Below are 16,373 nucleotides of genomic sequence, written 5' to 3' on the forward strand. Positions count from 1 at the left end.
GTCATGCGTCACCCCCAAATAATATCATTCGCACCCTCAAACCATATCGTATTCCGCAACAAAATATTTATTTACGACAGAGTGTCTACCGAAAGTAACTTTTTTCTTAGCTTTACTGAACACTATATTTGATCTGCCCCTTCTTCCTGAACCAGGGTGCCATCACTTAAGTCCGCCCCTAAAATCGTTCATCATAATCCCCCCAAAATAGTTTGGATGAATACATAATAATTGATATCTATTTGAATAAAATACCACGTTAAAGTGTCCATATATTATAATTGTTCAATTTTCGAAAAAAAACTTAAAGCTAGCACATTGATTGGTTAAATTTAGTAAATTAAATTATTTCATGCATATAATAGTGTTTGTGAGTGGGTTTATAAAACTTACAATTTGAGTATTTAATACAAATTGTTATACAACTTAAGATATAGAAAATTGAACCTTGGCAAACCAAACATGCTCCAGCCGTATTGTTTCACTCGACGTTACAGAACCCTAGCTATAAATTCTTAAGCTCAGGGCGATAATATAATACAGTTCCTCTTTCAAAGAACTCACCCCCAAGTTTTCTTGGGGTAAATATAATTATTTTAGTAATCCATAAAAATAATTACGTGTGGATTTTATCTTCAGTGCAAATTTAACTTGTTAAAGTAAAATATTCCTGTGTCAAGAAGTTTGAAATGCGGATTCGATATATTCTTGTCCTAAATGATGCAGCTGCTAACACTAAGCATTATATTTTAAGAAGTGAAGTTATTAATGAATATCCGGAATATCGCTTCTGTCTTGTAATGCAGCTATAGTAAGTATTGGCGAGCGAAGCGAGGAAGAAAATGTTTACATCAATTTCTTTGCAGGCTTTCAAGAATATTAATTTAATGGGGTGTTAATACTTTCTTAGGATCCCGAGATATTTAGCTTTTCTAGCTTGTCTTTTGGTACGTTTGGGATCGAAAACATGCGGATACCATATCGCTAAATACAGTGTTCAAAATTTAATGTTCGAACTATCTCTCCACTACATAATCCCTTGACAATCTAATATTTAACGCTCTATCAAGAGCTTCCTGTCTCCCCCTTTAAATTTATTACTTAATCCTACCACCAAAATTTCCATGCCAATTTTAGACTTACTGTTGATATTGAAGAGTGGATGTTGCCTCATCCAAAAAATTAATTCTCAGTCTCCACACCAAAATTTCCTCAACAGTCTAAGACAATAGTAATACACAAGAATTGGATACTTCCCTCAATTTAATGCTCAATCCCCCTCCAACTAAAATACCCGCCATAATCTAAGAGCTAAAGTTGGATACTGTGAATACTCCCCCCCCCAATGTTTAATTCAAAAAAACCCCAGAACCCAAGTGTCAATTAAGGCATAATATGTAAGATTTGGATATTTCTCCCCCTCCCTACAATAATTATTGCCGTACCAACATTTAAAGTATTTAGATGAATTGCCACATTACATGGAACGGAAATTAACTATTCACCATATATAATATGAACCCTAGGATTTATTTTGTTATTCACTATAGGAGGATTAACGGGAGTATTATTAGCAAATTCATCATTAGATATTGTATTACACGATACATACTATGTTGTAGCACACTTCCATTATGTATTATCCATAGGAGCAGTATTTGCTATTAAAGTATTTCCACTTTCTTATCTTCATTTAATGGATTAAATATGGTACATTTAAGGTGTAAAATTTTTACATATACGAGGCGCATTTAAAAAAAAAAAAGGGCCGATATTTTATAAGAAACAAGAAAGTACGTTTAGCAACATTGTATTATTGGTTACAAACATGCACATATCCACTTCATTTTTCAACATAGTCACCATTATTTTCCAAGCACTTTCTGTATCGTGGCACAAGCTTTTTTTATACCCTCTGCATAAGAGTTCGCCGCCAGGGAGTTCAGCCAATTCAACACTGTCGTTTTTACACCTCGGTTTCTTCAAATCGTTGAGACGAAAGCCACTTTTTTAGGTGCAGGAAGAGGTGAAAGTCACTAGGTGCAAGGTTCGGACTATACGGGGGGTTCTGAATCGTCTGAACAGTGAGGGCAGCAGTGTGTGGTCATGGAGAAGCACAATTCCTGAACGCAACATTCCACGTCGTCGGTTTTGTATGGCACGTCTGAGTTTGGAAAGTGTTTCACAGTATGCTTGCGATGTGATTGTTTTCCCCGGTTCCAGGAAATCCACCAAAAGCACGCCCTGTTGGTCCCAGAACATAGTTGCCATCATTTTTCGTGCAGATGGAGCTTGCGTCAACTTTTTCGCCTTTGGTGAATTTGAATCGTGGATATATTTGTACGGCCTTCTTTGAATGCGCGACACCATTGCCGCACCTTTCCTTCACTCATTATACTGTCACCATACACTTCACACAATCCTCGATGAATTTGAGCAGCATTTTGTTCTTTGGCGTGAAGAAATCGAATCACAGAACGTACCTCGCACCTGGCGGGATTGTGTATGCGCGCAGCCATTTTAACACGCTCCAACACACACGATAACGAACAGCTGACTAGCGAAAGTATGGTAGCCAATGGACCAAGTGCTGTTACTGCGCAGGCGCTATCCGATCACTGTTGCCAGTCGGTTCGTATAATACATCGGCCCTTTTTTTAAAAAAAACAAAAATGCGCCTCGTATTTTGGAAAAAATATATATAAATGTTGAATTTTATATTATTTGAAGGGAGAAAATCTCCCCCAAAAAATCTCCATGGCGCAGCCTGCGCCATAACCCCCCCCCCCTTCCTGTTGGCACCCCTGGACGTACGCATAATTTTAATAATCAATCGACCAATCAGCAAAAGAAGAGAAGCATCAGGTTTATAATATTTTGTAACGACTGAAAACACAAGATATAATATTTAGACATCTATGGTGTCTTGTTTGTCCTTGTTTGTGCTGGGCGGTCGTTTACTGCATAAATTAAATTCTTGATTATGAGTTTATCTGCATACGATTCGTTTTAATGAAGTTATTAGCTGTTTTTATTCGTGAAACTGCTCTTCGTTGCGTTGTTTCTAATGGCATATTTCAGTATTGACACATAGGTGGAAATTCGTTTTGAATCGCATTGTGCTTTGAAATTAACTTCAAGAATTCGCAGAAATTTCCTGTGTTAAGGCATGCCTCAACCTCGAAAAGCAAGCCCCTGAATAGCAAGATACCGAAATACATTAATGCCTTTTGATAGTTCTTAAAGCTGGTTAAAACTTAGGACAATCGTGACGATTACATGAAATAAATTAAAGAAATATCACCTATCTTGAATTACAGTCACAAAACACACATATACTAAACCTAATTTAATCTTTGTGAGTATAGTTGGCATTAAAAACAGTGACCACATGCAGAATGCACCACTTAGAAGAAATTCAAATCATCGCCATATATTAGAAGTAAAGACACTTATTATTCGATATTTCATGAACGCTACCTGGCGGGGGCTGGGGGTGTCTGATTGGGGACGACCGCTTTCTGGCGACGTCACCGTGCAGGTCTCAGTGAAATTTCCTGTTTGTGCACAAATGTTTTCTAATGCTCGCAACAAATCCGTGGTGTAAACGGCCCTTTAGAATGTTTTGTGACAGTGTTCTCAGGGTGATAACAACGAACACCGAGATAGGTTTTGAAATTTCATGTCGCAGGCCCCCCCCACTTCCCCGTCCCTATTCCTTCGCAATTTGCGATGCATGTCTTGCGGATCCCGGGTTCGATACCCGGTGGAGGCATGTTGCACAGTGGATCGGATCCCACATTAAACTGTAGGTCCAATCCCGATTAGCCTACCTGTGCATAAAGAGGTCTAAAACAATAATTCAAACAAATTCAAATTCATTTCATCTTGCAATATGCTACAAATGTCGCATACATAATGGCTAAAAAGCCGTAAGCACAAGCCAGATGGAATCCAGTACACGCCTGTTTCCAAGCTGTGAGGATTCGTCCGCCCCTCTTGCCGATTGCCTGATTGGCACTTGTGTGAGCACGCGAACTGCCTAACCTCTTCCGGTTCACTGCACTCTCTACGAGTCCTTGCGTCAGCTGACTTGCACCAATAGTGTCCTCGCCCGGAAAGATAGCGGTTCTTCCTCTTAAGATCTCGAAATCTCATTGTGTGGTCAAAGATGACGTGCGCAGTTCGAAAGGTGATATATGAAGTGTAGCCATGTGTAGTACAATACCGGCAAACTTTCGTGCCGTGTATAGACACCTCGTTGAGACCTTGTTTCGGCGCTACGAGCTCTCGAATTACAGCAGTTTGTATCCTGTAAGTTTGCAACCATGCGGGGTCATTAGTCAGTGTATACTACAGGCAGTGGTACGGTATAGAAATATTGTCATGCCGGCAGGATGAAATAAACGAACTTGAAGCCTGGTCGAGTAGACGGGAGAGTAGCTGGAGTGAGTAGGGTAAAGCGTAAACAACTGGGGAGAGAGCACTGGAGCCAGTACTCGCTCCAGTAGTCAGGACAGTCGAGTGGATGTCCACGGAGGACAGCGACTCGACCGAGTAAACGCTTTCTGAGGACAGTATAGAGTCTGTGTTGCGTTGTGTCTGTGAGTGTCCATGGTATTTGTGTCGATTATAGGAACAAACAAAATAAACTACGGGTGTATGAAGTTGAAGAGATGAGGCTTGGTGTATTTGGCGTAGGAGAAATAAAATTAAAAATAAGGAATTTACGTTCAATCAAGAATGATCGAAAATAGAAAAATCAAAGAAATTAGTTTTTTTTTCCAGACATGTCCTAGGGCATTATTGTATTCATTTCTCGTGGGAAAAAAAAGGTGTGTGAACCGTGTCAGAACTTTTTTAAAAAAAATCGACAACGACGTCGATGGGTTCATTCTGTAAAAGAGCACCAAACAGCTGCAGTTACTATCTCACTTTGCTGGAGTCAAGTAGAACGTGTGTAAACAGCTGTTCGCCATAGAAGGGTCGAGTCGAGCAGACAGGCCAGTGACTCGTCCCAGTAACTATCCCGCTCACTCGACCAATGTAAACCAGCCTTAATATCTAATATCTGCAGATAATGGAAATTTTTAAGTGCATCATTTCTTTTGCACCCGTTACGCAATACATGTCTTGAAGACATAAATTTCTTACCAAGACTAAAACAAGTAAAACCATCCGAACAGGAGGTTTAAAATGTACACTCACCGGCAATATAAATGGGACACCTACATCCTGAAATAACCGCTTCCCTGCAAAACATTATTTGTGTTGCCTAACTAACGGCGATAAGTGGATTTTAATAACAAATTTTCAATGGCAACTTGTAGAGTGAGATTACTTTCGTAACATCTCTGGCTGCATTGGCAGCTTTCGAGCGAGTCATAAGTCCCGGAGCAGCCAATCAACAAACGAGCCTCTGGCGTCATCTCTACCCAGCACCTATCGCTATCCCTGTTGCTCGCGCTCTAGACTGTTGGTAGGCTCAGTAACTGGACTCGCGCGATCAGCTGGAGTTGTTATGAAAATAATCTGACTCTACCAATTGACTGTAGTATATGCACATGATAAAAGCTGAAGGTGGAAGTAAGGACAAAACAGGATAGCGCTAAACCATATTTTTAGAGAGAGAGAGAGCTGACCTCTGTGACGAAGTGCTTATCACAGCGCGCTAAGACGCCAGACGTCACGGGTTCCAATCCCGGTTGGTTGATTTAGTGTTTTAAGTCCACTTTATGCACAGTAAGGCTAATTGGGACTGGAACTACAGTTTAAAGTGTAATCCGATGTGTTTCCACCGGGTATCGAACCCGGTCGAAACGAGAGTGAACGAGCAAAACTGCATTTCGACGCGAGACCGAACAGAAACTTTAGGTCACTAAAAGGGGACGTGTCCAGGAGAACCGGAAGGAAAAGCAGAAGCTGTATTTCATAAATTGGAATTTCACGAACACCCACCAACTATACATTATGGCTTTACTTATGTTTCGCATGAAATCACATATTCTCACTTGACGTCATTTGACGTAAACCAATAATTGTTCGCAACCCTTGAAGGGACTCACCTTAATGTATTCCATGTTGCTTTTTACGTGAGGACGGAGGCAATTTGGAATTTCCCACAGCTGATCAAATCATGGTTTCATTTATATTAATACCGATTCAAAGTATAAGCAGATCACAGACTCACCATAAAAAGATTGCACATTTCTTTTCAGCATGCCAACATTGTCGCGGGGAAACGCCTCAGTCCCAAAAAAGCTGGCCAGAATCAACACGAAGAAATTAAGGTTCGAAGTTGACGTTCAGACAAGACAATTTCTATAGATTTACATCAATTATTCAGCGCTTGTCCATACCGATGATTCTTTTCAAAGGCAAATCGTTGTTTAAATCAGTCGTTTGATTGAAATTACGTGATGTTTTTGACGAGAGTGATTGAAACAATGCTGTTAAATTTCAGACCCACCGCGAGGCTAACGGTGTTCACGGGAAAGATCTATAGAATCTAATCAGGCCTTCTTCCAATATACAGCGTCCTGCTGTCACATAAATTGCTAAAGAGCTGCCACCTAGATTTGATAGCTTCCACTTAAAGCTCGGAAATTCAGGGAACGTAAAACTTCGAAGTCATCTCGCATCAACGCCTTCGCTTTCCGACAGACGGTCGCCAAAGAGGACGGGACTGAAATCGGAATAGCCTTATACGGCGGCGCTGCGATCGCAGGAGCAGGAATTGAAGCCGCAAAAACTAAGCTCATATTTTTCAAGCGCATCGCCTACGTTAGTTTTGGTACATAACTTAGTTCTTTCTTGCAAGAGACTTGCATTAATGCTAGTGGTTCGATTTCACTCTAAACTGTAGGTCCAATTTCGATTAGCCTACCTGAACAAAACGTGAAATCGAAATACAATCAGTCTTGTTTCACTTAAAATCCGACTACTTTTGCTAACATTTTGCATTTGTGTAGCTTTTTCGGAAAGAAATGTACTTTCTTATTTTAGGAACACGTTTCCACCCACATCAGATTGTAGTGCATTATGGTAAAAATTGGGAGGAAACTAGCAACATTCAGAAAATGTAAAAGTTCAACATATATAAATATAATATAATATAATCACCAGGGAACTGATTTAGATGTAGTAAATATGTGCTAAATATGTAAAAACATATTTAGTTACTTCCACCAAAATATGGAGTTAAATATGCACATAAAATTGTAAAAAAATTACCTTTTTAATAATATAAGACACTACACGAGCTACATAAAATACAATACGCTTACATTCACATTAATTGTAAAACAACACAAAATGTGTTTTCATTTTCTGTTTCCAAAACAATGAATAACAAAAATTTGTTTTAAGTGTTCGAACGTGAATTTCCTTGTGTTATCTCGTAAGATGGATTTATACATATTTACTAAAACTGCGTTCAATATCGCAAGAAGTAATAGGAGTGTGTTTAAAATTTGTCAGTTATTCGCAAGAAATTCACTCAAACTCTCGGTCACACGAGGACGAAGTTATTGCTCGAATATAGAGTATTATGTTGAGAAATGTTCTGAAGTATGGAAATAATATGTAAAAGTAACTAAAATATGAGTCAAAACGTAATATATGTACAAATATGGAAAATGTAAACGGAATTTTTCGAATCTGCATGCCATGATGCGCAAAGATAATACAAAGTACGTATAACTGATTTCAGATTCATACATAAATTTGTATTTACATACGTGTTCGCTGGTAATGACTTTTAATGTCAGAGAGAGAGAGAGAGAGAGAGAGAGAGAGAGAAAGAAAAGAAGAAACGATAGTAAAAGAGGGATGAATGAGAATGAGGAAAGATAGAGAGATAAGCAAAATATGAAGGAAATGAAAAATAGGTGGAGAGAGAAAGTGGAGACGATAGAAAGAGAACATGAGAGAGGGAATATTGGGAAAGAGAGAGAGAAGCAAGAATAGGAATTGTAAAAGGAGAAAGAGTGAAAGGAAAGTGAAAAGGTAGAAAAGATAGGATGGGATAGAAAATAAGAAATAAAGAGAACGATAGAAAGGAAAGAAACAGAGTAAGAAAAATAGAGGAGGCGATATATGGAAAGATATGAGGGAAAATAGGGAAAGGGAAAGATGGAAGAAAATGTAAAAAAGATTGAGAGAGAAAGATTAGAAGCTACGAAATGAGATTAGGTTAAATAAAATAAATGTGAGGGTTATTAACCGAACGTCGCTACTCGATATCATCTACACATGTTATTTTTATTAACTTTAAAGAATTTTCACAAGCATTAGAAATACCGGATAAAGGGCGAGGGGCCTCTTTCATCATCTAACATTAAGGTAATTTGAAATTTGCCTTACTTCAGTATACCCGAACCACTATGTGCCTCCACTGGTAATTGTGAACCCGGGACCCTTTGATTACGAGGCGACAGTGTTATTACTACATCATCAGGGATACTATGGACGTCACCGCGAAGACGGGGGGCGATGACTCCCCCAGAAGGACCAGTTCGCTCCCTTACCCTCCCGTAAACGATAGAAAGCTGATAAATAAATGCCCTTGGGCCCAAATATACCTTTTTTTGTATAGTAGTCTACATAGATATATATTGTGGTGCTTCCCAGAAAATATTCTCACCTGGTCTGTATCCCATTATTTTCTTTCTGGCGCTTTCACATGAGTCAGTTAAACATACAGGGTGTCCACATTTAAAGTTGCTTTACTCAGTTCCGTCTGGAGCCCGTTCGAAACAACGGATCGTTGTGAAACTTAGTACAGAGGGTATGGAGCCCATGGGGAAGCGAATGCTGATAAAAAAAAATAGTTCCGATTTTCACAACCAGGTTGAAATGTGGCGCTGAAGTAACGTCAACCAGTAATGTGAGTATGTTGACACAGCAGTGCTCAATATGCGCCATGTCAACGTGAATTACCCTTTGGAAGCATAATACAGTGTGATCAATGGTCGCACGAAGTGTTTCACGAGATGTTCACTGTGCACCAGATTTGAGCGCCACATTTCAACCTGGTGGTGACAATTTTAACTTTTTTTTACGTCAGCATTCGCTTCCATTGCCTCTATACTGATTTTCAGCGGAATCCGTTGATTCGAATGGGCTCCAGATGAATCTGACTTTGGTAACTTTAATTGTGGCCGCCCTGTATGACACAGCCCAAAAGTAAAAATTTGCACTCCTTCCGTCCTAGAAATTCGTTAATCCGTCACTGTCTTCGGAAGATATTAGGGAACTCCATTTCGTGCGAGAGTATTAAAATGGGAGACAAGCATTTCAACAGTCAATAAGTCTGAATTCACAATGCGGGCCCCTGGTTCTTCTTCAGCACGCAATCTTCATCGCATCTTAAGTAAAAGCAGCTTATCTTCCGTTCGGTCAGAGCGTGTCTTTATCTAATTGCTTCAGCGAGGAACAGCATCGTTAAGACGAGCAGTTTCTGTCCGAATGCGAGAAGGCTTGTTACTGTTGGTGTGAGATTGCAAAGGAGATACCACAGTGAGTTTGTTTTGTGCAGCGTCTCTTTACGTTTCCCTCTGTGTGTGCGAGAGGGTTTGAGTACGTGTTTGAAATACTCGCTCTGCGTCTTTTCTTACGTCGAGTTACTTTCGGCTATTTCGAGTGTCCAAGGTGACGTACAATCGAGTTTCGCCAATCTGATGGATTATCCCGACCAGATAGTGTTTTGCGTCTGATGTGGAAATCAGTTCTGGCCCGATCGGTATTTGTAGGAGGTGAGGAAAAATTAACCCATACTACTTGGAAATATTAATCAGTATTAGGAAGGTAACAGTGGCGTGCTCAGGATTTTCGAAAAGGGGGGAGGCGTTACGTGTACTTTTTTAGTTGTCAGTCCTCATATTGCTATCTTTTCCTGCCTTTGGCGTTCTTTCTAGCAATACTGGACCAATGGGGGTGGGGCTATGACTCCCATCACCCCCTCCCCCTTCTTGAGCACCTCACTGCAAGGCAATATAAATTACTACTTCGAGGTGTCTGTTAAAAATTTAGTAAAATTTATGTTTGTCATTCTTTTGAACCATTTTTCTATCATATATTTTTCAAGATATTGTGACGGAGAAGTTAGCACAGCGCGCTATAACGTCAGGAACGGGTTCGAATCCCGGCTATATGGATGGTGTTTATGAGTGTCCTTTCATCGTCGCGATTAGTCAAAAGTTGCAGACAGAGTTGCTATGCTAAATAACAAAAATAAAATGAAATCTTTTTTTCGATCACTTTCTTTATGATCATTAAATATTCCATTAACTGGACAGAATTACATACCATCTACGTAGTAACTGAAAATTTCTCCAGATTATGTATATCCATTGGATGAGTCTTAATCACACGATGCAGTGGACTAAGAGGTGTCAACACATTTGTCTAAATATGGTAATTTTTAATCATACATAATAAAGTGCATTAAAATTGCAATAAATTTTTGCATAAATTTGCACACGCCCGCTAATTTGGAAGAGGCTCAAATACGATAAATTATTTAATGTTGATGCTTCACGAGTCATTGAATCTCCCCCTCCCCTGAAAATTTCTCAAATATCACATTAGTCGTAACGTAACAGTGGTGGATAGATAAACTATCTAATACAGATCATATGTTAAATCGAAGTTTCGCATTCATAAGATACTGGATACCGCTGCAAGTTCATTTTCCGAAGTTTAGTTGCGTATCTAGAATACCTACCCGTAGTTGCTTCAGTTTTAATATCCTTAAATTGGTTAAACCATGCACAGCTGCGATGCAGATTCTAAGTTTTGTCTTTAGAAGCTGAGAAGGGAAATCTCTTCTTCTTGACTTACTACTAATATGGGGAAAATGGGTTTTCGGCACCTATCCTGAAACGCGTTAACAAATTTACGTTCAAATATAACACTAGACCAGTCCTCTATGGTATGTAACCACTGTAAACTTTTAAGTTCAGATGTTCTAATTCTCCGACATATAGCACGTTGATAAACTTATCAATTCACCCCTTTGTTCTCTTCAAACCCTTTTAAACCAACCACTCACTCCATATAAAAGTTTTATTATCAAATTGCAGCCCAAGTAACACACTACAATTCATCCAATCTCCAAAAATGTAGTATGTGTATTTCTCATTTCATGCGCTTTTCTTCCCTTTAGCCAAATCGCGACGATGAGGATCAATAATGATGATTAGATTATACTGATGAAAGGATTACCCACTCCAGGATTTGAACCTGGGACCGTCCATGTCTAGATCGTGAGTCCAAAACTCAACTTGCTCCACTCCAAAAGACAGAGTTCTGAAAATGTCAAATGAAAGTTAAAAATGTATGTGTGTGTGTGTGTGTCGTTACCGAGAACATTTCAAGTGTAAAAAGTAAATAAAATAATCGAACTGGACCTACAATTTAAAAGCAAGGCCCGAATCACTGCACTGTGTTCCCGCCAGGAATCAAACCTGAGTATGCAATTTAAACACCAACCAATAACTGGGCCTCGGCCCTCCCCGAAGTCTTGGTAACATCGTCGCTTTGTAGTGAAGATGTCCCGGGTTTGATTCCCGATGGAGGCACATTGCGCAGTGGCTCGAATCCCTCTTTAAACAATAGGCCCAACGCCAAGCATAAAGTTGGCCTAAAACAAACTCTGGCCAAGCAACAGTTCCCTGTTAATCATCATATTTTTTATTGGCTCACACCGGCTTTTAGCGATTTCTAGCCAAAGTTGCCGAGTGCTGGTTTCATTGTCTTTGAACTTGCTATTCACTTCCTCAAGAAATTCTCGATTGTCACTTTTCAGAATTATAGACCTTTCTGTTCCTATGATATAGTGAGATTTTGTGGTTTATTTTGGTATCGTTTATTCTGGGGTGGTTATATTGTTAATTTATTATTTCCAGGCAAAACATACAATATCCACATAATCATAGTTTTAGATTAGTTCTGTTAATCCACCGTGCAAAAGAGTTTCGCATTACCAAACTGACAGATCCTCAATTAAATAAGAACGTCGACAAGCTACCGCTATCTTTTTTTTTTCTCCTTAAACGTAATTTTCTGCTCTGTGGCACGAGTACGTGACCCACGATGTAACTCGCGGCCCTCCTCGTGATTGGTTTAACCTTAAAAACATCGTATGCAAGGGAGGAAACGAGTGAAAATCGAAGCGATCGTGGCTTCTCTATTTGAAAAATGCTCAGTTTATGACTGAAAAAATTGACAGTCTCGTGCAACGTTTGGTGGCTCCCTCCCGGAATTGCGGCGTGGTCCGAAGTTTTCTGAAATACCGAGTGTGCAAGGGTGTGTGGCAAGTGAAGATCCTAAGGAACTGTGTCGTTTTTTTCAGTTACCAGTGTCGGACAGTGTCTAAAGAACTAACAAGTTGCACAGAAACTGCGAATATTCCTAGTGGAAATCTTTGTTTCGATGAAAATTTAAAGGAAATGTGTGAATGTACAGTTCTTATACGAAGTGACGGATTATTGTAGACTTGGTAAGTGTCAGGTGAAAGATATTTAAAGAATATAATTGGATTATGTCACGTGAAGTCAAGTATAAGAATGATAATATAATTGAAAAAATTCAATGCAATCATGCACGTATGGTAGAACTAATTTTTTTACAAAAGGCAAAACAAAAAGTGCCCGTGGATCCCACTTTAAACTGTAGGTCCAGTCCCGATTAGCCTTACTGTGCATAAAGTGGACTTAAAATGCCAACTCAATCAATCAATCAAAAAAGTGTCCGAAGGATTAACTTGAGATATTAACAAGGAAGGATTATGAAAAAAAAATATTCGAAAAACCGTATTATTTACCATTGCATAGTTTCTTTACTTGATTGACATCACTTTATCAATTCATATAAATCAGATAATTGCATATAACATCTGACGAAAGTTGGTGATGTCGTAACACAGCTTTGGTGGCATAAATGTATAAAGCAAAGCAAAGCTAAAAAAAAAAAATTCAAGTTCGATCATAATAACGAACTGCACGGCATTATTTGGCACGTATTGATATTTCTAAATTTACGCATTTAAACCCCCCTGAAATACGTTTTAAATAATAAACCTATATAGTAAAGTGTGGAAAATATTAGCTTACTTTTCCTACTTCTTTTATCATGCTATAGGTAGATATTTCAACGTCAAAGTTTGTTGTCCTAGCTTATTCATGTTTCTAGCAGTTTTAACGATAAACTAAGCAAATATCTGAATAAACGCTAGTATATAGTCATAATGATTTCCAACCAGTTTCTTTTTAGTTACGTTCACAGCTGGACTAAATGTGCAGCCTACATGTGAAGGATTCTTTATGTCTTCATTTTATGACTAGCTGATCAACTAAGAATTCGTAGACCTATTTGGTTTGAGTTGCTGTTTTAAGTCCACTTTATGCACAGTAAGGCTAATTGGGACTGGACCTACAGTTTAAAGTGGGATCCGAACCACTTGTTCCTCCATCGGGTATCGAACCCGGGACCCCTCGATTACAAGGCAATGACGCTGCCACTGCGCATTCGGGGAGGCCCTCGTAGACCTATAAAAGTGTGGGTAATTTTAATACAGAATTAGGCGTACAATTGACGAGAGTTTTTAATTCCCATCATGATGCTAACAGACTGAAAACATTAGCAACTACTTTGAAAGACTCACTTTCTAAGGTTTAATAACACCACAGATAAACGGATTACAATGTTTAATACGTTTATCTGTGGTAACATCTTGCCTTGTTTCCAATTAGTGACAAAATTAGATAATTTTAAAGTTAAGTAGTACATATAAAATGCTACGATACATGGATAGGGTAATAGCATGTTGAGCTCGTTCAGTTATTTTTAGAAACCTGCCTCACCGAAATACTACTATATTACCATACTTTAAAAATCACCAAAGGAGGCAAAATCTAAATCCACATATGAACGGAAGTTTTTATAAATATGCCCTAATAAAACATAAAAATATGTCCCAAGAACAATTTATCCATGTCTAATAAATAAATATTTTTTCAAAGGGTTAAGTAAGCTTAAAAGCAGAAGAAAAACAAGTAAAGGATATGTCATTTGAAAATATCTATGTGTATTTATTTTATTTCAAATATCAGTGCCATCTATTGAGTTATTTTCTCACACTTCTTGTTACTTCACTTTATGAGCCCAAACTGTGCGTCTAGTCCTGATTAGTCTGTCTTAGCATAAAGTGGACTTAAATCAAACTTTTGTCAAACTTTGCAATATTTTTGGAACTTTTGACTTTGTTAAGATTCTGGAGCCGTTATTTTAAAATCGGCTCTGTTAACAAAATAATGCTACTGACAACCTCCTGCCCCTGTAAGTTAGATCGGGGCCATCATTTGTTGTGTTGGGTTGTATACCTACAGGATATATTTTAAGTGCTTATTACTGAAACTAAATGTTAGTCATGTTTGTCAGGAAGAGTTACTTACATTCGTGGTATCTGCCACCATACAATGTTTCTTCACCTTGTGTACATGCAAGAAGTAATGAAAATCATTTGCCTACATGGACGTCCGCAGGATTTTTTCCAGGGGGGGCAAACAAGTCACATTTTCCCCAAAAGAGTGTAGTTCCCTAAAAAAAATTGCTTAAATTTGAATTTATGGTGTTAATGCAATAATTAACACATATTATTGTGGCTAAAATGAAATTATATGTGTGAAATACATAATTTTTGGTTGACTTTCATTTTCCAGCCCCCCCCCCCCTTGCACCCCCCCCCCTTACGGACGCCCATGTTTGCCTATATATTATTCTTGTCCAAAGAAACCAGCTTAATAATGTTTTCTTTTGCAGATAATGTGAAGTGAAGTGTTCTGATATTCTCCACCAGTACCATCAGTTGGCAAGACAGAGTTTTCGTACTGCAAAATCAAAATGTGCGAGTGCAGAGTTAAACACAAGGCCCCTTCTGTCCTCAACAATCCTCCAGCACCACAGCTTCCCAGGAAAGACGCGCGCAGACTGTCGAACGGTCACGTGATTGGTGGGGATGCGCTTAAGCCCCGCCCCCGCTGCAAACCGGCGCCAAAATCAAGGAAGAACAGCATTTCAAGCTGTCGGAAGGCTGCGGACGGTGACAAGGGCGAATCGAAAAAGGTAAGTGTTTTGTTTTTAGATATTTTTTTATCAGGCTTAGATGTTCTGTCTGTAAATGAAATGATTGTGTAGTTTACAAGCTACATCCTGCATTGTTGATTTTCGAACAGCTTGATGTCAGTTCCTACTTTTCTTTCAATTTTCTCCAAAAAAGAAGAAGAAGAAAGTAGAACATGGAACTAATCATGCATTCATGCGACTTGAATACCCAGTTAAAGGTCAACACGTGACTTGTACTTACCTGTCAATTTTTAGCTGATCAGATCATATGGGCATAAACTGTGTATTTTATTGATTGGTTCGTCGTTTCTGTTTGAATATTGTCACACAACTTACAGTATAATACCTGCTTGAACATTCTTTGAGATTCTATCAGCACTTGGGAAGTTCGAGTATCTTAAGAACTTCTACATACATACAAAATAATTATTATGAGCGAAAAGTTTGTATATATTAAACCTGTCCTTGCACATTTTCTTTGTGGTCAGTCCTCGTATAATGGGAAAACGAACAAAATTCATTACTTGCAACCAGTGGCGGCGACTAAGAGGGGTGGAGGGGCAGTTACCTCCCCACTTTTTGCCACATTTGCCTCCGCACTATGCTAAACCTTATCTACCAAGGGAAAGTAAACTGTCCTTGCCCTTTCAGTTTTGGCTAGGTGCCTATCTAACACTTGCAACGCTCAGTGAATGTGGTTAGGTTGCTTGCCTTAATTTAAAAAATAAACATATATATATTTCAAATTCAGAAACATTTTACATAAAAAGAGTACTAAATAAGCACATATTTGGAACAACCATATCATTGACTAACAATTAAGTGTGATTTCAGTAAAAATATTTGAATATTTCGCGGCGCCCTATGGCACCCCGGCGCACAGGTTGGGAACCGCTGCTCTAACGAATGAAAATTCAATGAAGTAACTACGATTACACTGAATCGTTCGCTAGTTTCCTGCCACATAGCTTCTTCATCCGTTTCCCCAAACGACCTTGGCAAGTTGTGATACTTTGCCAAAATATCCTCTTGGGTGGGGATTTTTTAACAGTTGACGATCGTAGGTGGCGGACAGATTGTTCCAGCGTGTTTGTGTTCCAAAAGCAGGATTGTTGAAAGTGACACACCCCTGGCTCAAACCACAGGTGTTGCAACCTTGGAGGAGAGTAATTCGATAAATTATTGCTTCTGGTAGAATCTCGGTGTTCTCGGTAAGAATAAGACTGGATGGTTGGTAACCTGTTGAA

General features: G+C 38.9%; 1 protein-coding gene across 4 annotated transcripts in view; it reads left to right on the top strand.

The window, feature by feature from the left end:
- The window catches only part of Sarm (sterile alpha and armadillo motif), a 247,392-nt gene that overhangs the window by 1,676 nt on the left and 229,343 nt on the right, over positions 1 to 16,373 (top strand). Inside the window, exons 1-2 of one of the 4 annotated variants that reach the window (XM_083125647.1) lie at positions 9,651 to 9,755; positions 14,824 to 15,126. In XM_083125647.1, coding sequence (XP_082981773.1) covers positions 14,905 to 15,126 — 222 coding nt within the window. In that variant the 5' untranslated portion in view covers positions 9,651 to 9,755; positions 14,824 to 14,904. Of the gene's footprint in view, positions 1 to 9,650; positions 9,756 to 12,345; positions 12,503 to 14,823; positions 15,127 to 16,373 lie in introns of those variants that run through there. The other 3 variants (XM_083125634.1, XM_083125636.1, XM_083125635.1) reach the window with 3 other exon arrangements.

Source organism: Lepisma saccharinum, chromosome 7 (assembly GCF_977018435.1).
Source record: "Lepisma saccharinum chromosome 7, izLepSacc3.1, whole genome shotgun sequence".
In the NCBI taxonomy this organism is placed as follows: domain Eukaryota; kingdom Metazoa; phylum Arthropoda; class Insecta; order Zygentoma; family Lepismatidae; genus Lepisma; species Lepisma saccharinum.